This window comes from Mycteria americana, chromosome 5 (assembly GCF_035582795.1).
Source record: "Mycteria americana isolate JAX WOST 10 ecotype Jacksonville Zoo and Gardens chromosome 5, USCA_MyAme_1.0, whole genome shotgun sequence".
NCBI classification, from domain to species: domain Eukaryota; kingdom Metazoa; phylum Chordata; class Aves; order Ciconiiformes; family Ciconiidae; genus Mycteria; species Mycteria americana.
The window spans coordinates 25,138,967-25,159,329 of NC_134369.1; the positions used below are offsets into that span (position 1 = coordinate 25,138,967).

Sequence of the window (20,363 nt, forward strand, 5' to 3'; positions counted from 1 at the left end):
TTCACAGGGTACCATATTTATATAAGGTGATTTCACTTGTGCATGAATTTGTACTAGCTCTCTAGTTGGAATTGCAAGGATATTTTCACCAGGAGTTTCTACATTATTCTTGGAAGCATCTCATAAGAATCTGATTTCCTAACTAATGTTTAATTTCTCTTCATTCGTTAAATTTACACACAGTTGTGCTGGTTTTGGCTGGGATGGAGTTAGTTTTCTAAAAGGACTGTCATGGTTTAACCCCAGCTGGCTACTAAGCACCACACAGCAACTCAACTCATTCCCCGCAGTGAGATGGGGGAGAGAATCAGAAGAGTAAAAGTGAGAAAACTCATGGACTGAGATAAAGACAGTTTAATAGGTAAAGCAAAAGCTGCTTATACAAGCAAAGCAAAACAAGGAATTCATTCACTACTTCCCATGGGCACGCAGGTCTTCAGCCATCTCCAGGAAAGCAGGGCTCCATCACGCGTAATGGTTACCTGGGAAGACAAATGCCATCAGTCCAAACGTCCCCCCCTTCCTTCTTCTTCCCCAGCTTTATATGCTGAGCATGACGTCATATGGTATGGAATATCCCTTTGGTCAGTTGGGGACAGCTGTCCCAGCTGTGTCCCCTCCAAACTCCTTGTGCACCCCCAGCCTACTCGCTGGTGGGGTGGCGTGAGAAGCAGAAGAGGCCTTGACTCTGTGTAAGCGCTGCTCAGCAGGAACTAAAACATCCCTGTGTTATCAACACTGTTTCCAGCACAAATCCAAAACATAGCCCCATACTAGCTACTGTGAAGAAAATTAACTCTATCCCAGCCAAAACCAGCACAACAGTGAAACTGAAAAGAATATACCTTGAGTACAAAACCCCAAGCATCCTTGACTGTTCTGGCTTATCTAAAAAGAACCCTTTGAGGCTACAGCCTGGAGTAACCCCCTGTGAGCACATTAGGGTCTTCTGTTGACAGAATAGTTCCATTCTTGTAAATATGGGAAACAGTATTAATGAATTTTTGCATTCCTGACTTTCATTGGCTTTTTAAGGATTGCTAATATCCTAATCAAGAAAATAACATTTTTAGAATGTTATCTGAATGTGTGATATTACTTTTGGCTACTCTATAGAGTAAGAATAGAGATCCTATTCTTCCTTGTGTTATTTGAAAAGATATTCTCATAGCTCAAGTAGAACAAGATTTGGAGTCAAAACAAGGTCCTTCTAAATTCCGTTTAATTCATTTAGTGATATGTGTATGGTTTAAATAGCACACAGATATGTTATAACATAGTTGGACCATAAAATTGTATCTTTGATACAGGAATTTAATCTTCCTGATTTTAGTATACCTAAAAACCCAATGATTCTGTTTTTTAAAGTGTGCTTGGTGCTGTGACAGAATGAGAGTTCATAGACTAATTGACAAGTAAATCCTATATTAAGGCTTTTACCTGACTTCTACCAGGTCTGATGGGACATGGATAAACATACTTAAATGTCATTTTAAAACTCTGAGCTCAGCATTTAAAACATACATATTCCAACAGAACATGACCTATATATCTTAAATGCGTAATATTTAAAAAGTATGGGAGCACTCCCTCCATAATTGGAAAAATTTTTAACCCTTTTTATTGATTCTGTAATGGATGGACACTTGAGGGCTAGCTTAAGGTTCTAGTAAGTCTCTTAGTTTTCCTACGTACAGCATCCAAAGTGTGTTTTTTGTCAAAAGGGTAATACTAACAAAATGAATAGATAGGAGAAATTGCTGGTGAACCCATGGGAATATAAGTTAGTAATTAGAGCACAGGTCCAGAAAGGTGAAATTTTTCATGGTCACTCTAAAGCTTTGCAGAAGTTTTCAGCATCTGGAAAAAAAATGACAACCTCTTGTGCAAATCCAAAGCAAAGATATTGGTAAGAGGAATAATTGTATTAGTAATTTATTTTAATATATTCATTTGTGCTGCTCTTAGAATCACTGAACCCTGTTATGCTTATACCAAGTTACATACTTAGTTTTGTTAGTTTGTTCTTTTAGCTTTGAGTATAAAAACAATCTGATAATAGAACAGCTAACTGGCATTTGCTTTGAGGCTGTACAACTCCACTATGTTTTTTAAGTCCAAAGAAAAATCTTAAGAGTGATTTCTTGACTATGCAGTTGAAGTATCAATGACACAGATTTCTGTAGATGTGGTCATTAAGTGGTCTCTTCAGAACTAAACACTTCCTAGAACAACTTTGGACAAAATCTCATGGAAATAGATCCAATCCCAGCTTTTTAAAAAAAGTGCCACACAGGGCAAGAGACTCTTTCAAATCTTAGGAAAAGTCTTTGAAATCTGGTGGAGAGAACTATGATGTCCAAAATTAGAAGGCAGCATCTGCTCATTTTTCAAAACTCAGAGGGAGATTGGGAAATTCACTGGAGCATAAAGTATGTCCTTTGACCTTCTACAAAAATTACAGAAAAACAAAAAAAAAATGGTTGTGGGATAATTGCTGGAGGTGACTTGGAAATTAAATTTATATTCACACTTTTAGGTAAGGTACAGCATTGAAGAAGATTCCCAGGTGGAATCTTCCAGGTGGAATCTAAATGGTTAGTGACCTGCTGCACCACTTAGACACTCACAAGTCTATGGGGCCTGATGAGATCCACCCGAGAGTACTGAAGGAGCTGGAAGAAGTGCTCACCAAGCCCCTTTCCATCATTTACCAGCAGTCCTGGCTAACTGGGGAGGTCCCTGCTGACTGGAGATTAGCAAATGTGACACCCATCTTCAAGAAGGGCCGGAAGGAGGGCCCGGGGAACTACAGGCCTGTCAGCCTGACCTTGGTGCCAGGGAAGCTGATGGAGCAGATCATCCTGAGTGCTATAACACAGCATGTAGAGAATAACCAAGGGATCAAGCCCAGCCAGCATGGGTTTAGGAAAGGCAGGTCCTGCTTGACCAACCTGATCTCTTTCTACGACAAGGTGACCCGCCTAGTGGATGAGGGGAAGGCTGTGGATGTTGTCTATCTAGACTTCAGTAAAGCCTTTGACATGGTTTCCCACAGCATTCTCCTGGAGAAACTGGCTGCTCATGGCTTGGACGGGTGTACTCTTCGCTGGGTAAAGAACTGGCTGGATGGCCGGGCCCAAAGAGTGGTGGTGAATGGAGTTTACTCCAGTTGGCAGCCTGTCACAAGTGGTGTTCCCCAGGGCTCTGTGTTGGGGCCAGTTGTGTTTAACATCTTTATCAATGATCTGGACGAAGGGATCGAGTGCACTCTCAGCAAGTTTGCAGACGACACCAAGTTGTGTGGGAGTGTTGATCTGGTTGAGGGTAGGAAGGCTCTGCAGAGGGACCTGGACAGGCTGGATCGATGGGCCGAGGTCAATTGTATGAGGTTTAACAAGGCCAAGTGCAAGGTCCTGCACTTGGGCCACAGCAACCCCATGCAATGCTACAGGCTTGCGGAGAGTGGCTGGAAAGCTGCCTGGCAGAGAAGGACCTGGGAGTGTTTGTTGACAGCCGCCTGAATATGAGCCAGCAGTGTGCCCAGGCGGCCAATAAAGCCAATGGCATCCTGGCTTGTATCAAAAATAGCGTGGCCAGCAGGACTAGGGAAGTGATTGTGCCCCTGTACTCGGCACTGGTGAGGCCGCACCTCGAATACTGTGTTCAGTTTTGGGCCCCCCACTACAAGAGGGACATTGAGGTGCTGGAGCGTGTCCAGAGAAGGGCAACGAAGCTGGTGAAGGGTCTGGAGCACAAGTCTTATGAGGAGCGGCTGAGGGAACTGGGATTGTTTAGCCTGGAGAAAAGGAGGCTGAGGGGAGACCTTATCACTCTCTACAATTACCTGAAAGGAGGTTGTAGAGAGGTGGGGGTCGGTCTCTTCTCCCAGGTAACAAGTGATAGGACAAGAGGAAATGGCCTCAAGTTGAGCCAGGGGAGGTTTAGACTGGATGTTAGGAAATTTTTCTTCACAGAAAGGGTTATCAAGCGTTGGAACAGGCTGCCCAGGGAAGTGGTTGAGTCGCCATCCCTGGAGGTATTTAAAGGACATTTGGATGAGGTGCTTAGGGACATGGTGTAGTGGTGGTCTTGGCAGTGTTAGGTTTATGGTTGGACTCGATGATGTTAAAGGTCTTTTCCAACCTATACGATTCTGTGATTCTGTGAAGTTCCCTTGGCCTGTAACCTTAGATGTTGGTGATGCCAGGGGAGCTTGGTGTACTGACTCTAAGAAGGTACTGTTCGGAGGGTGGAGCGGTGTGGAGACGCCGCGGCCAGGCTCTGCAATTAAATGGGAACTCAAAGGTATTGTGTGTGACCAGTAAGCTGCACATTTGCTATCCTGGGCCAACAGTCTGTCATGTTTCTGACAAAATGCTGTCCTTTGATGAACTTTGCTCATTATAACATCATTATAATACCAAAACACACCTCCATCCCAAAAGCTACGCGCCTCCAAGGTGCGACCACCCCTCACTGAGCTTGCGCTTTGAATTTTTCCTAGCCTATACCTTTAAAAGCAAAGCGAGAAAACTTGACACCAATCCTAAACAAAGATGTATGACTAGAGTCACTCAAGCTCCACCCGAAAGGTGAAAGATAGTATAAAATGGCTTAAGAGAAAGCGAATGTTAGGGAAGACACCATCGCGTACCACTCTGACCTCTGGGATCAGTCGATGGGCTGAACCTCTCTTCCCCCCCATCGGGATGCCTTTGGGTAAGATCTGAACACTTGGTTATACCAAGTGCCTCCCCGGGAAACTTAGAAATCTCTCTAGAGTTGCTTTATCATCTTTAACGCGTTTATAGCCGGCAGTGTCACTCATACTCTTGGTATTTGCACGTGCTTTGCAGCCAGTAAATTTATCACCGGTAATCCAAAGAATCTGTGTATCTGTTGCTCTAATAAACTGCACTCTTTATTAATGTGGCCGTGATAGTTCATGCAACACAATTAGACTGGGGGTGCAGCACGTTTAAATTAACGCTGTCACCTTTACTCTGATGAATGGCTGCATATACAGTCCTTAGAAAATAACCGTTGACCAAGTCTGAGACTAGGACTGGACTTAGCCGCACCTAGACTCCTCTCTGAGAAGGAGTTTAGAAAGCAAGGGGGTCCTGTCTGAACCTCGTGACTCAACGGGAGGGTTCCCCCCCTCAGGCACTCCTCAGACTCCTACACGACAGTAACCCTTAACGCAACAATAGTCCAAGCTTCAAATTTTTCATCTAGATTTTAAATTACTCCTCTTCCGCTTCTAAGAATATGGGATCCTGGATCAGTCAGCTGCATAGAAAAATGCTACCATGAATAAAATTCTTATCCAAACCCAAGTTTAGATTCATATATTTTCCATGGTCCTGGGCATTTGACCACTGGGATTAAATTCAGTCCATTCCTGCTTTTAATTTTGCTCTGTTTCATATACCTCACACTGCCTGGCAGTGTGTTGAAAAGTCTGAGGACTTTGATCAGACCCATCTCTAAGCAAACTGAACCTTAGATATACTTCATAGCCTCAGTTGCTGTTGTTTTGATGCTTCTGTGCTGAGCAAGCTGTCAAGTGGAGGAAGTTGGAAAGTGGCTGACCACTTCTGTGCTTCCAGGTGGCATGCAAGAGCCATATTCTGTGTTGTGATCAGATTAATTTAATTCCCCAGTGAAAGCTGAGCGATGTATTTAGTTCACAGTCCATTTGACGGTAGCTGTCTGCTTCCTTTTTTCGTTAACCACATTTAGGAAAAACAACAACTTTAAACTTCCTACATAAGTGTCAGTGGAGGCACTTTACAAATGTGCGTCTTAACAGCAGAAAGCATAGCACAAAACTATATAAGAAATGACAGTAAATTCAATTTAATTTTAAAAATGGACCAGTAGGACAATGCTAACCCCAAGAGAAATTTGCAGCCTTCTTCCTATGAGTGGATTTGCCAATAAAAGCAACTAGACAGTTCATTAAAACTAATTAAATTAATCTGTCATCCCCAGGGAACTTAAACAGGGCATGAAATAGGGAAACAGCATCAATTCAGAGCTTTTTATTGATGTGTTGTGCTGGATCATTGGAAAGAATTGGTTGGGAGAAAAGATTTGCAATTTTCTATTGATCATAAATTTGGTAGCTATCTCTGTGTAAACTTCATTCAATATAGTATAAAATCAAATACCATACAGAGCCCCTAAATGTAGAAAAAAAACAGACATAGGGATGCAAACATAATAGATTATTTTTGAAATAATAATAGCTGATCTGTTTTATGGATATTTGTTGTCCTTAGATCTCAGTGGTATTTGCTATGCAAAGTACTTCATCTTCACTGTATAGACAGAAAAAAATTAGCCATCAAGAGGGGAAATGACTAGTGTTTGTTTGCACAGTAGCTCACTGGAAGCACCAGATAAGGACAGAGGCACTTGGACTCCTGGAAACTTTGACAGCCCTTGAACACTAGTGCTTCCCTAATAGCAATTCTTTGTTCTTTTCTGTGGTGCCTTTATTACAAAATGATCTCTAAAGATTGTTTCAGATGGAAAAAAAAAGTATTTTCATTCTGTTGCATAACTTAGATTTTCTAGAATGTAGAAAAGGGAAATATTTAGTAATTCTGCTGTTGATACTTTGATACAGATTCCATCCTATAGTGGCATATTGGCTGTGGTTGAATTCTGTATTACTGTAAAAAGCAGTAACACAGAATGAACTCTTGCTCTAGCTCATCACCTTGCCTTGAAAAGCATTGAAGTGTGCTAAATGCAGCTGTTGGCTAAGTTTCATGTCATTGCAGTGAGGTGAGGAAGCACTGTTAGCCCTCTTTTCCAGATGTGGAAATGATACAAAGCAAATAATGTCAGAGATCAGAGCCATATAGTGGCTCAACAGGACAATCAGAAACAGAAATCAAGTGACCTCACTTCCAATTTAGTGCTGAGTTCTGTATAGAATTGTGTGCTTTTCTGTGTTCAGTATAAAATCACATAGAATTGCCTAATTTCAAGAAAGTAGGTATTTGCCTTAAAAAAAAAAAAATCAAGCCTTTTTGAAGATGCTTTAATGTCTTAATTATAATATCCAAAATCGAGCATTTTTGAAACTCTTGGGCTCTCTGACATTTTATTGATTTGTTCCCACCTGCTGTAATCTTTTTATATTATTCTTTAAGAAAGGAATACTTTGTATGGAGATGTCAGATGCTTTTAATTATATACAATTCACTTGTTTCTTACAACGTTTATCTACTTAACTGCTAGTGATGAACTCTTCTAGAATGCAAGTACACAGAAGGTTTTCAAAATCAATTCTGTCCTGATGTATTAGTATATCACCTGCTCTTTTAAAGTGCTCCCAACATATGTATTTAATGTAGTTTCCTTGTGCTGAGAATGAATTTAAGCACATTTGTGGTTGCTTTGACTGTAAAAAAGAAAAAAAAAAGCAAGTGTAACAAACACAGTGCTTATTTAAGTAATAAATATATCCTGTTTCTTTCAGCTAAGGTTCAAAGTATGGCTCAGTGTAGCCAAGACTCAGAAAGAAGTGTGGAGTTCCTGTACACTGAACTATATTCTCCCATTAGTTACTGTCTAATTTAAAGCTTTTCCTGTACTATTCCTCAAACACAATTTCTGAAATGTAGCACTATTTGCATTCTGCAAAGGACAGTGTAGATTTTCTGAAGCCATTGGAAGCAGGCCCATCTTTATCATCTTCTGGAAAAAGTCTTCCAGCTTTTATATCCTGATATACTGTCAAATTATAATTGCAAAATACTATCAATTGTACAGCCTGTGCCTTTACGAAGCTGTTTTTTTCCCCCACCACATAAACACTCTTTATTGTTAGAACTAGAAATCTGATCTAGTTGGCATTGCTTGGTAGTGATAGATACCATTTGATCCCTGGTAGATATTAAGAGGCGTAGCTCCCTTAATAGGACTCTGCTGGTTAATTTCAGCTGAGGATCTGCTCTAAGATTCTGTCATAGTTTTCTGAATTTTTTAAAGATTATTTTTCATCATCATCTGTTGGAAGAAGCAGGATTTTGCTCATGGCAGGCTGCTGAAATGGTCAAGTGCACATTTGCCTTGTTATTTAACTGACTGCATTATAATATTCAAATAGAGAAGGTATCTGGCAACAGCACTGTTGAACCGTGGAAGAATAATACATATTTTTAAATGATCAGCTGGGGTGAATGTGGTGTAAACAGGAAATATTGCCCCTTTTCTAACACTGACACTATCTAAAGCACAACAGAGACATAGATATTGATACAGATGAACACTACATAAAACTAGAACATATAGGTTTCATTAAGGACAAAGGGAGAGATACTGATATAGCAAAAGAACAGTTAAACTTTTGAAAATTAAGAGCTGAGTTAGTTTTGAAGTATTGCTGTGCATTAAGCTAAAGGAGGTGTGTGAGAGTGGCTGGAATATACTTGAGAGTAATAGTCATTCATCTTTCCCTGGAGGAGCACGTACAAAAAAAAGTCCTTTCCTGTCTGGTTTTTAAACATACTACAGTAAGGGAAGTATCAAAAAATGGCAATCAAAAGTAATCCTTGGGACTTAAGAGTTTACCCTTTTAAGTCAGAAGTAGTCCCACTGAAGTTACTTGTCCCAGTCCATGGAATATGTATTTATCCTAGCTGAGGACATGCTGTAATGAAATTTCCTTAGGAAACTGGCATTACTGAGAAACGAATCAAGCCCATATTACTGGCTATAGTAAAGCTGACCTTTTTTGAAGGAAAAAATAAAGGTAAACAATACTTTTTGCTGATTATTTGTCATTTAATCAGGGTAAGATCAAAGACATTAGGGGAAAAGGCTGTACCAGCTGAACCTCTGTTCTGGTGTAAAGAGGAAAGAATTCCATGGGCATGAGTGAGTTATACTGAGGAAACACTGCAGTGAAGGAAAGGGGATTCAGCAGCAAAAATGCCCTTGTTAATTGGAGGTGAAGTGTAGAAATGGAAGACCACAATGTTTGACATATTGGACTTCCAAGATGTGTTACAAATATTAATTTGCACACTTAGGCAAGTAATTTGTTATTTTCTCTGCTGTATAAATCAAGTTACTTTGACAGAAGAGTTCTGCTTGCACAGTGCTACTGCAAGGTCACCGTCATTGAAATTAGTGAGGATTTTGGTTTAGTAAGATTGGAATGGGACTTTAGGAGTTCAGATAGCTAGGGGATAGACAATTCAGATGCTGAGGGTTGGCAGATATGATATAGTATCTATGGAACATCCACTGCCTTTTTGAGTGGCAGCAGGAGGCTAGGCAGGATGCCCTAAGACTCTTAAAACAGCACTATATAACGAAGTTTAGGTGCCTGAATTGCACCCAGTTTGCTCTTACTTATGGACAGGCATATAGGACCCTAATCCTGAAATCCTCCAGGTACTTACTGTATGGGATACTTGGGCTTTTTGTCATGAAAAGTTGGACAAACTGCAAGGATTTACAGAGATTTATACATTTAAATACATGGAAACAGGAAGAGAGCTCGAGAATGTAAATCAGAGCAGGTTTTCTAGGCTAAGTAACTTTAAAACACTACGTTCTCTTCTCAGCTGGGTGATGTACAAGCAGAGGGAGGCTGCAAGTTTTGATTGGGTAGCTGCAAAAAATCTGGGAGCTGGTTTGATTGAATTATCAAAAAGAAATAGAAGGCTTTAAAAATGATGTTCCCAACAAATTGGATTTTCAGCCTTGAAATTTGTTTTTTCCTCTTACAGCTTGGCATTTAGGGTAAATGAACTCAGCACAACAGTTTACATAGTTGCAAATAGGTAAACAAAGGTACTTCTCCTACAGTATGTTACGGTCTTTTGAACATCTCAAAGTGATATTTTATGGAAACATTTCAGTGACAGGGTTTGTTTGTGTTTTAAAATGTGGCTGTTTGCTGATGATGTGTTTGAAGAATGGAGATAGTGAATGAACATGAAATTTGTACTCATGACCTCTGTGCAAGACAGTTATCATGCTACTGTGAGTAAAATTATTTTTTATTCAGGAGTTCTGCACAAAGTCACTGTATTATTTGAATCCCCGGTTTTCTTGGAAGGGGTTTAAGGGGTTCACAGGCCTTCTGCTGGCCCTTAGTCCAGCATTTTGAGGACAAAGAAATAAATTGGAACTTACAATAGTAGCTTTGCTGTATATATATTTTTTATAGTTAAAGGGGCCTGTTTCTCATTCTCACCCAATTTTTGTTTTTGGAATGAATTAATTGAATTGAAAAAAGTCAGGAAATACTGGGTAGTTTGTATGGTTTTGTCCAGTGTATTATCCCAAGCCAGGTTTTCTACAGTATGTTATCGATTTCTGTGTCTGTTCTGGCTTTGAAATGTTTCAAACCATGAGACTTTTATAATTCTTCTGGGGTTATTATTTCATCTAACAGATTTCACTGACAGGAAGTTTTTCCTGATAATCCTGGTAGCTCTCTTCTCTGGCTTTGTGGTAAGTGACTCCATTATTCTTTTAAATATGTGGATGATCAGTGGACATTTTCAAAAGATTCCTTTCCAAATTGGAAGACAAAGAGAATTTTAAATAATATAGAGGATAGATATAGGGAGAGAAAAAAAATTATCAAGCTGGATGTACTTTCTGATAGAAATATGTTTCTGAAGTTGCAACATACTTTTCAGTGACACACAATTATGATGGATACTACTCTTGAGAGACTCAAATTTACTTCTCTAGAGACCTAAGCTGGCTTGTTATTTCGTTGTTAAGGTACTGACAGTGGAATTTCTAAAAAGTAAGACTGAAAAACTGTCTGCAGAGTGAATATGTGAATCTTTCCATCATTTCAGCCTTCTTCTTCTGCTACTTTTTGTTGTGTTTGTATCCCTTATTTTGGACTTTTGTCACATGTTGTAAAGGCCAGTGTACATCTGGGTCTTGGCAGGTTGAGAACTGTGGCTGTGAATAATGAGTCAATTATCACTTAGTCAGGGGGAAGGAAGAGTGATCCTCTTGCTGGCTTGAATGGGATCCTTCCTCCTTCCCCTTCTCTTTCAAAAGTAAGGACAGAAATGGTTGAAATTCAGAACACTGTCAAATGAATGCAGCTGTGATATTTCTCTGCAGATCGTAGTTTCTTTAAATTTTGAACAACTTATGTGTGGTTGTTTTTAATAGTATGTTTTAAGATCATGACTGTTACTGCTTCAAGAGAGCCAATTATGTGATGTATGCATTAAGAAACTATAGGTGTCCGTAGTTACTTTGGACATCTGAAGGTGGATCTTACTGGCCCTGAGGGACTGTGCTTGAGGCTAGCAACACAATGTTTGAGTCACCTCCCCCCCTCCAATTTATGTGGCATAGGCTCATTATGCACATGGTTGCATAGCTGACATTCTCTCTGCAGCATGCATTTCACAACTGCTTTGGGTTGCTTAGACTTTTTTCTTTTCCTTCTGAATTTTTCTTCACTTGCAGTCATGAATTTAGTATCACATTGTAGTTGTGAATGTTTCATCAAATGTAATGTTTAATATTCTATAACCCAATAACTCTGCAATGATCTTTACCAGAAAAAAGTTTCTGTGGCAGTTTATGATGGATCTCTTAGGAAAAGGCATAGTGCTTCTAGCTGTAGTCTGGGGTTGGTAAATGGCACATAAATACTATGAATGCACTTGATTTCTTAGCTCATTTAATCTATCTAGCTTTTTAAAACTGTGACAATAGCTCAGCTGTCCAGAAAATATATAACCTAATAAAATTTGTCAGCTCATGTGTACTGTCTAATTGTAACTGCCCAACTATGTGTCATAGGTCTTTTGATGCTAAAAGTGGTGTTATTTTATTTGGAGAATTCAGAAGCTATATTTTGGAGAAGGATGATCTGATTTATATCCTAGAAGAATGACCACAGTGATATCCCAGATAGGCATGGGCTTGTGCAGGAATATCATGTTTATTCAGAGCCTTTTGGCTGTATGAATTATGTTGCTGATCATTCCAGTTGATGATGCCTTTTGTCTCTCTGTTCATCTGGCTGAGAAAAGTGTATGGCTTCCAGAAGCTTTTTCTCACTTCTCATACATAAAGGCTCCTGATGTGCACAGGGAGGATACTGGGTCCTCAGTCCCTATTGTTACTCTACAGGTCTGCACATGTTTGGCTGCATAATTTGCTAATACACACATACCCTAAAATATATTAATATCCTTTTGTGTCTTGTCAGTCTTTAATATCAAACTTGTCAGTTCTTAATATAAAACAGGAAGTCCATCCTGTTTTACCATTACAATAACAAAAGATTGAAGCCTTTTGAGCTAGTCATCTAGTTGTTCCTATAAAGTAGGGTGACAGTAAAAATATCTTCAAATAGTGGGTAATCATTTTACCTGTCAAGAATTTAAAAGAAGGTTTCCTGTGTAATACGGCTTCATTTCCATGGCTTGAAAAAGAGACTGTGTAGGAAGAAGAGATTGCCCATATGTACTGCCGTTTCCAAATATTGTTTTAGGAAAGTACTTGCTAAAAAAGCAGGGAGAAGCCAGATGTCGTATCAAGAGATCTGGGATTTAGGAGTTATTCAGAGGATCCATCTGTGATCTGAGCATTAAAATCTGTTTGCTAGATTGCTCTGGTCTGGTGCAATTTACTTTCTGTGAACCTTTGACTCTTATGAGTGTGGACTTCAGGTTACGCCCAGACTGCCAGCCCTTTCTATGTGTCATAGTAACTGCAGCACAGAGCTGTCCCTGGGGATTAATAACTCTGTGGTGGATGGCTCTATGTAGTAACCCCAAGGGCATCATTAAAACTCTCCACAAGAATTACTTCAATGCCTGTAACATATAATTATGCTTTAGAAATGTACTGCAGTGTTTCTTATTGTTACAAAGTAGATTTTTCAAACCAAACTAAACCAAAGAAACTCTGTTAAATGAGCATTTATTTTTCATTAAGAACATGTGGTGTGAAGCGCATTTGAATTGATTGTCCTATAGCTGCTCCATATTTGATAATGGGACTTTTAAAATAGAAAATCCTGCATTTTTATTTTGGCCATGATATATAAGTATATTTTTTGCCATGTTGTAGGAAAAAAACTATTCAGCATGGGTTTGGAAATCCATACTTCCATGCACATACTTGTCCTGATCTGTAATCAGCTCCTAGATCCAGTCTGTACTGTTGAGATTTCATTTGGTGATCACCTAGCTGTATCCTAATTCTGCTGGCTGCTCTGTGCCCCATGAACCTGGATGGTAGGACAGTCAGAAGCACTAATAATTGTCTGTCTGACCAAATACTTGTCCTGACCAGGCCCTGGACTGGTGGAGATTCTGGCAGTGGTGCCCATGGACACCTGAGAGCTCTGTGGGTGCTGGCCCTGGGCAGACTCACAGCCAGTATCAATATCAGCTCTGACAAGAACTGCGAAGGCTGACTTCTGTACTAGACAACATGGGTGTTTGCTCTAAAGGTTGTGAGGTTCACACATGGGGCACACGTTTGGGCTGATAGTATAAACAGGGTGATACCAAGATATTGAGGTAGAAATGCAAGAACTACTCCATTTTTGGACCAGATCATCACTGTACTACGGTCAAAATCAGAGTCCTTTCTTGTGCTTGATAAGAAGGTAAACCATTGCTTAGGTATGTGAAGCACTTTAACTGCTTAAGTTATCAAGTGATTTTGTGAGCACAGATCTCACATAAGCACAGTCGCTGGACTTAAAACTAGATATGTAGGTGTTGGGAGTGCGTGTTGGTGTTGGGGAATGAGGTGAGGTTTCTGGTTTTAATTCTGAAAATGTACATCTAAAATAGCTCTACTGAGTGCATGCAGTTGCTATGGGGTTTATAGGGGTGTCACAAAGAAGAGACTCTCTTCATATGTGCTGGTGTTTGCAGTGCCAGATGAAGGCATGGGCAGAAATGTTATGTACCATTTTGTGCAGCATTCAGAGAGCATTTAAACAAAGTTTTAAAATAAAAACTAAGCTGTAACCTTACTTACTGTCTTGCTTTTTTGGGTATTTTCAGCTCTTGGTTTATTTTATCAAGTTTTCTGTATATTGCATAAGTTTCTGAGACAATGAATTCTTCAGTATTGAGGAATATGTGATACTCTCTGCACTTGAAGTTCAAACTGCATGTTTGGTTTTATGATAAAGATTTCAAAATACATGCATATGATGCACATGGAAGCTCTGAGGAGAGAAAAAGTGAATGTGTAAAATAAGTCAATATTAGATCTAATTAAATTCATGTTTTTCTTTTTCTTGGATAGTGCATTATGTTATCTGATCTGGTATGATTCTCCTTGCAGAGGAAGAGGGGAAGACAATTCAAGGAAGTAAAGTGGTCTCCCTAAGAAAAACATTTTCTACTTCTGAATTATCAAACAGAAATAAACAGGATGGCTCACCTGGAAGAAGCAAAGGAATGTGGCTGTCTCTTCCACCACAGATGCCAAATGAGAATGAGGTAATGAGTTAACATTTGTCCATGTGGACAAGCACTACATTCAAACAGATGAAAATATGGGGAGATATACTGTCCAAATGTTAGCGGCTAGTGGTATTTACCCCATCCGAGGCAAATATTTAAAATACTACCTAAGTGTGTAATGCTTACAGAGGCACCTGCAGGGATCATGTTTGGCAGTGGCATTTGCTCTACTGAAGAGCTGCCATAATCTGACTAATAAATAAGGCGCCCTGCAAGGACCTTTGTAATGCTTTCACTGAAGACTGCAGTTAACAGTAGAGGTTGGCAAAAAGGAAAAAGTCTTGAGAGTATGGATGCCAGCATGCACAGATCTATTTTGTTTCTTGGGGATTTTAGCAGTACTGAATTCTGTGTTACTGAAACTAGATTGCTTCAGCTACCTAAAGTAAACAGTGGGCAGGCCAGAGGCATTTTTAATCTTCTGAAACAAATGAGATTAGGGATTTAATGTGTAGGGACAGGAAAACAACAGACATCATCTGGAGAGAGCAAGATGGAAATCTGAGTCCACTTGTTGAGAACTTCTGCCCTCCTGCCTGAATAACAAATAACTAAGCTGTGATCTAGCCTGTACTTAAAAATTCCCTTCATTAAACTTTTTATTAATAAAGAAATAGCAGGTCATTTTGTGCAATACACAGAGCAACACACTTAAGTGCCTTCAAATGATGGGCCTGCTATGCCTCAGTCAAAGAGGACAGGCTGTCATTTTCCTCCCTACTAGCACATTCCTTTGAGGTGGAATCAAACAAGGGTTTTAAAACAATCACATTCTGTCAGTTGATTGTATAATAATAATGACAAGAATCTTTTTGCCATTTTTCTCATGAAGAATATGGTTGCCTCATTGGGATAGACTGCCTTTGGGTGTCTTACTTTATGCATTTTGAATTGGCTTTGTGCCCCATAAAGCAATGTGCAACTTCCATTATCCTTTATTTAATGGAACATCTTAATACTTGTCCTTGTTGCTACAGAAAAAAAGTTTCAGGCATGGCTGCACATTTTTGTCAGATTAGCAGTTTAAGAAGCAAATACAGTAACAGTAGAATGCATCAGAAAAATTGCTAGCATCGTAGCAGGAGGAGGCTGTAATGCAGTAAATTGGCCACTGTAACCTTTAAGCCTGCCCTGAGGAAAGGAAAGAGGGGAAAAAACTGCTATTGAAAACAATGCTTCTGTTCTAAATGCTGCTTTTTAGGCATGTTATGATTACTTGCACTGTTGTTCCAATTGATTCAGTCTGGTCCTGTGTAGGATTTCGGAGGATTACCTGCATACATTCTATTTTCAGGAGCATTGCATTCAATTTTGTAAAAATTTTAAATACACTGTGAAGGATCTGTATGTGTAAATCAGTAGGAGCTTTGACTGTGATTTTGATTCTGTTTCATGCATATAAGTATTTCTGCCTATCTATCTACAGACAGTGATGAATGAGAGCTGGAAAGCTGGGGGCTCTAATGGAAATGATCTCAGTCTGTCTGAAAGAGTGAAGGTGAGGTTTTCTTTGATTTTCTTCAAAGTGGGCAGTATGAGTAGAACATGACTAATTTTTGCTTTATTCATTTACAAAGTACTTGCAATTTGTTGATGTATTTCTTCCTCATCTGTGGGAAAGAAGGATGAGAGCATCACCATCCAAAATTTTTTTCAAATGTTAATGGTATGTACTTTCAAAGTGTAAAGGTTATGTAAGCGTTGATGAGAATGGTGTCAAATCAGGTTGGAAAAAATTATCTAAGAGCATCTCTAATTGGTGGATGGAAACACAGAAGGCTACCCAGTGCGTATAATAAATCCTCCATGGTAACACTGTTGGCACATAGGCTGGGAAAGGCCTTTCACTCTCACCCTATGCATGTACTCAGAGTGCTACCTGAAATAAGAAACGTCTTTTCTTGTGGTATACTTTAGACAGTTTAGACCGTTTTGAAGGGACATCATCCTGAAAAAGTGGTAGTGCAATGTCCCAGATGAAATACTAAATATTTAATAATTCTTAGCTTTTTTATTTCCCATTCAGTTCACCATTAGTATCAAAACAGAAGGATCAAGCTCTACTTTGCCTACAGCATGTATTGTCTCTATGCCACATGCAGTGAGCTTGCAAAACTGCAGAGTAACTTATCATGTATGTTTTTCCTATGAAAATATTGTACTTCTCCATCTTCCCACTAAGTTCCTGAAAAAGTTGCTGTGCAGCTTGAGCTTCTTTCCCATCACAGTAGTTGATATGCAGCAATTTTGGCAGCAATTCTTTGCCTATACTTAAAAGTATTTCCTGTGGGTTACACATTTCAAAGAAAATTCCTATGCTTTCTTGGGAAAATGCAGGGGAGAATGGAGAAGATGAAGGAGACAATGTAATGCTTTTTTTCTTTGCTCTAGGTTGTACTGTAAGAAATGGAATTAATACATTTTAATCTATTTGGGGTTTTTATTGCAGGTGGACAAGTACTTAGATTTGGTAGATATAGACACAGATGAAGAGACATGCAGTGGTAGGTTTCCTCCTCTTCATATTCACTATCATTGTCTGTCTTTGGATGCAAGTGTATGGATTGTTTAAAGCACCGTTTCTGCTCTATGAAACATGTTCTTCCTCAGTTCTTCTAGAAATTCCCCAAATTGCCCAAATTCCCCAAGTTGAAGTACTCATTTCCTCACTCTAAGAGGTAATGAGATAATAAATTATAAGGAATATTTATTATATTGTGTCCTGGTGAGCAGTTACTTTTTTTCAAGATTTTTCAGAATTATGGAACACTTCTTGTTAACAATGTTTCTACATTTTTCTGCACTTCTATTTTGTATTGAAATTACCTTGATTACAAAAGTTTCTCCACAAAGTAACATGGGTGCTAAGAGAGAGTTCTATAAAGTGGAAATATTTAATGAAAATGTTGTCCCTACCTATTAAAGTTATTTCATCCTGGGCTTCAAATAGTTGAGACTAATTGTGAATTCACAGTGAACTTCTTTAAGATTTCCAATTATGAGCATTTTGAGTTGTGTTGAACTGTTCCATGCATCTATAATAATTTTAACTCTCCCACCTCTACAAAGTAAATAGAAACCTAGTGTCTGTAGGTATTTGTCTGTCGTAGGTGCTTGTGTGGTCTTTATTACCACCAGAATTGACAATCTTTTAGTGATTAATTATATTTTCCTCATCTATGCCTGTGACTGCGCAGAGAAACCAAGCGACACAGATTAAGGGATGTGCCTAAGGTCACTGAAAGAAGCTGTTACAGAGCAGGACTTTGGTCCTCCGTTCCTTGGTTATTGCCATTTGATTAGTCTGTCTAACCCGTTAAAGATTTGATTAGTCTTTCCTTTCTGTATGGGCAGAATTCCTATGAAGTCAGAGGGCTTAGAGACTTCCAGTTGATGAATATTTGGAGCTTGGCTGTAACTCACAAGAAAATAATAAACCAACATAAGTCAGGTTTATAGCAAATACTCTTTCTCCAACATGGGCATTTCAGGAAGGAGGGAGTAAGATAGCAGTCCTGTATCAGGTACAGACATCAAAGATTTCTTTTGAGTGTAGTGTTCATATGTGCCCATTTTTCCCTTTGTAGGACATTGTTCCTTGTTTATATCTTAAATTCTGGTAATATCTATTAAAAAAAGCTGGGGCTCACTCGTGGAAGCCTAAACCCACATTTTACTTGTATCATAATGAAATGAGAATTGTCTATATCTAGTTCATGGAACTATTGTTAGATATCTGTGGTTCAAAACAGGCCACAAACTGGATGATGAGAAATAAGCCCAACACTAAAATACCAAGCAGGGCAGTGAGGAAGAAAGAGCTCTGCCAGAGCTTGGGGATAGCTCGCCACTTTCTGGACCGTTCCAGACCTTGCCTCTCTCCAGGCTTTTCAGTCATTTCTGTGTATTTGTGTGTGTGCAAGAGTAAATGTTAATCACATACATTTAGAAACCCCTAGTAAAACAGACTGCATTTGAATAAAATGAGAATTACAAAAATTATCATCTGCTTGTACTGTCTGAATAGCACTTTATGCAAGCCACATTGGGAAAACCTTTCAGTTAGTGCTTTTATTAGTGATTATAAAAACAATAAACATAACATTATACCACCACTACTGTAGAGTAGTTATTAGTGTGCTAACTACTCACTTTTTACATGAGACTTGATTTGGCTTTCAATCTCTGCTCTCCTCAGCTCTTCCCATGAGACAGCACTCCCTGCACAAACTCCCTGCACAGACTGCCTCAGTGCAGAAAGAAGTCCTATCAACCCCTAAGCAATCAACAGTGCTCACTAACAACATTAAGTATTTAGATTGTATTTTATAACATCGAAACACTGCATAGCCAGAAGCTAATTATTCCTTCTAAACTCTAAGGAAGGTGAACAGCATCCAAATTCATATCTGGGAAACCCACAGCATAGGTCTTGCCCAGGGCCTCTTCAGTGGAGATCGTTGTTGAGTCAAGATGAAAAATTTCCCCTTGCCTCCTAAGTGCAGAAATAGGACTTATAGTTTGATAGTTGTCTTGCATGTCAAAATCCACTTGATAGGCTTCATAATAAGAGAGGTATAATCTTACTCCTATAGAAATCATAGGAACAAAATGCAAATTAAAATATAAAATGGTGTCGCTTCTATTGTTTGTAATAATAAAGTAGTAAAAAATAATATCCCTATTGACCACCTTAATAAAGGATTAATTCTGAAGAATTCCACTTAGTTTATAAGTGAGGCAAAGTGTGACACAAATTTGAAAGATATTCTGTTGCTGGCCTTTTTAAATGCTGCTACCTGTATGTCAGAACAAATGATAGATTTAAGACTTCATATTGGCAAAACAACTTAGGACACCCAGTGAAAAATGTCATACCTTGCTAGTATAATTACAACAAGCTCTTATCTCTACTTGTTAGTGGCAACAGTGCAGTATCTCCAACAGTGCAGTATCATTCATTTAGCTTTAAAGGGCAGATCAGTTAGCTGAGTTAGCAACTGTACATTAATACAATAAATATTCATACTTAAGGAGAAGTGGCTCAAAGTTGACAGTTGGAAAAGCATGATAGAAAATAGGTGTTAAAACATCCCATTGAAACCAATGCTTTTTGGGAGATGTCCTGGAAAAATCATTCTAGTGGATTTTTTAATCTTTTTTTTTTTTTTCCCTGACTTATTTTCCTAAGTCCAATGTCTTTTAAGGTGTGAATGAATACGGCTGCTTCTTACAAAAAAAAAAAGCAGCCCATAGATTTGGCCAGTATGCAAATTCATTGTAGCTGTTTTCATTAGACAGCACTGGGCTGAAAGTCTGAAATCAGGGCAGTGCTTTGCATTGTGGGACTTTGGTACAGTAAACCATGATTGGCAAAGTAAAATTGCTGTCCTAAACCGTAGCTGTAATGCATTGTGTAGAGACAGCATGTGTATGGTGGGCTGTTTAATTGCTCTTTCTCACTGAATTTAATCTGTAACTGTAAGTAGCTTAAGGGTACTTAGGCTTTCTCCAGGGGCGGATGGAGAATGCCTACTACCTATGTTTTGACAACAGAATTCCTTTCCAGGACTGGTGACATATCACTTCCTGCAGGGCTCGAAGCATAGTTAGGTGATAATAGGTAATATTTGTATAAATACAAAATTTATAAAAAGCATGTCTAGAGACCTTGAGTGGACTATTTTTTAAAGACAAGAGAAAATTAAAATAGGACTAATTAAATGTATGGGTGAGGCTGCATAGGCAAGGATATCAGAGTGTCATCGTAATCTGGCTTGGAGCCCTGAGGTACTGTAAACTTGTCTTTTCAAAGTCCCAGTTCTTTGTAACCCTACAGAGATTGAG

The 20,363-nt window shown here is 39.0% G+C and overlaps 1 protein-coding gene across 6 annotated transcripts in view; it reads left to right on the forward strand.

Annotated features, from left to right (window-relative positions):
* IFTAP (intraflagellar transport associated protein) overlaps positions 1–20,363 on the forward strand; it is a 49,091-nt gene that overhangs the window by 15,205 nt on the left and 13,523 nt on the right. For all 6 annotated transcript variants that reach the window (XM_075502506.1, XM_075502510.1, XM_075502507.1 and 3 more), the window contains 3 exons: positions 14,335–14,492; positions 15,943–16,014; positions 16,966–17,020. In XM_075502506.1, the coding sequence (XP_075358621.1) occupies positions 14,335–14,492; positions 15,943–16,014; positions 16,966–17,020 (285 nt within the window). The remainder of the gene's footprint in view (positions 1–14,334; positions 14,493–15,942; positions 16,015–16,965; positions 17,021–20,363) is intronic.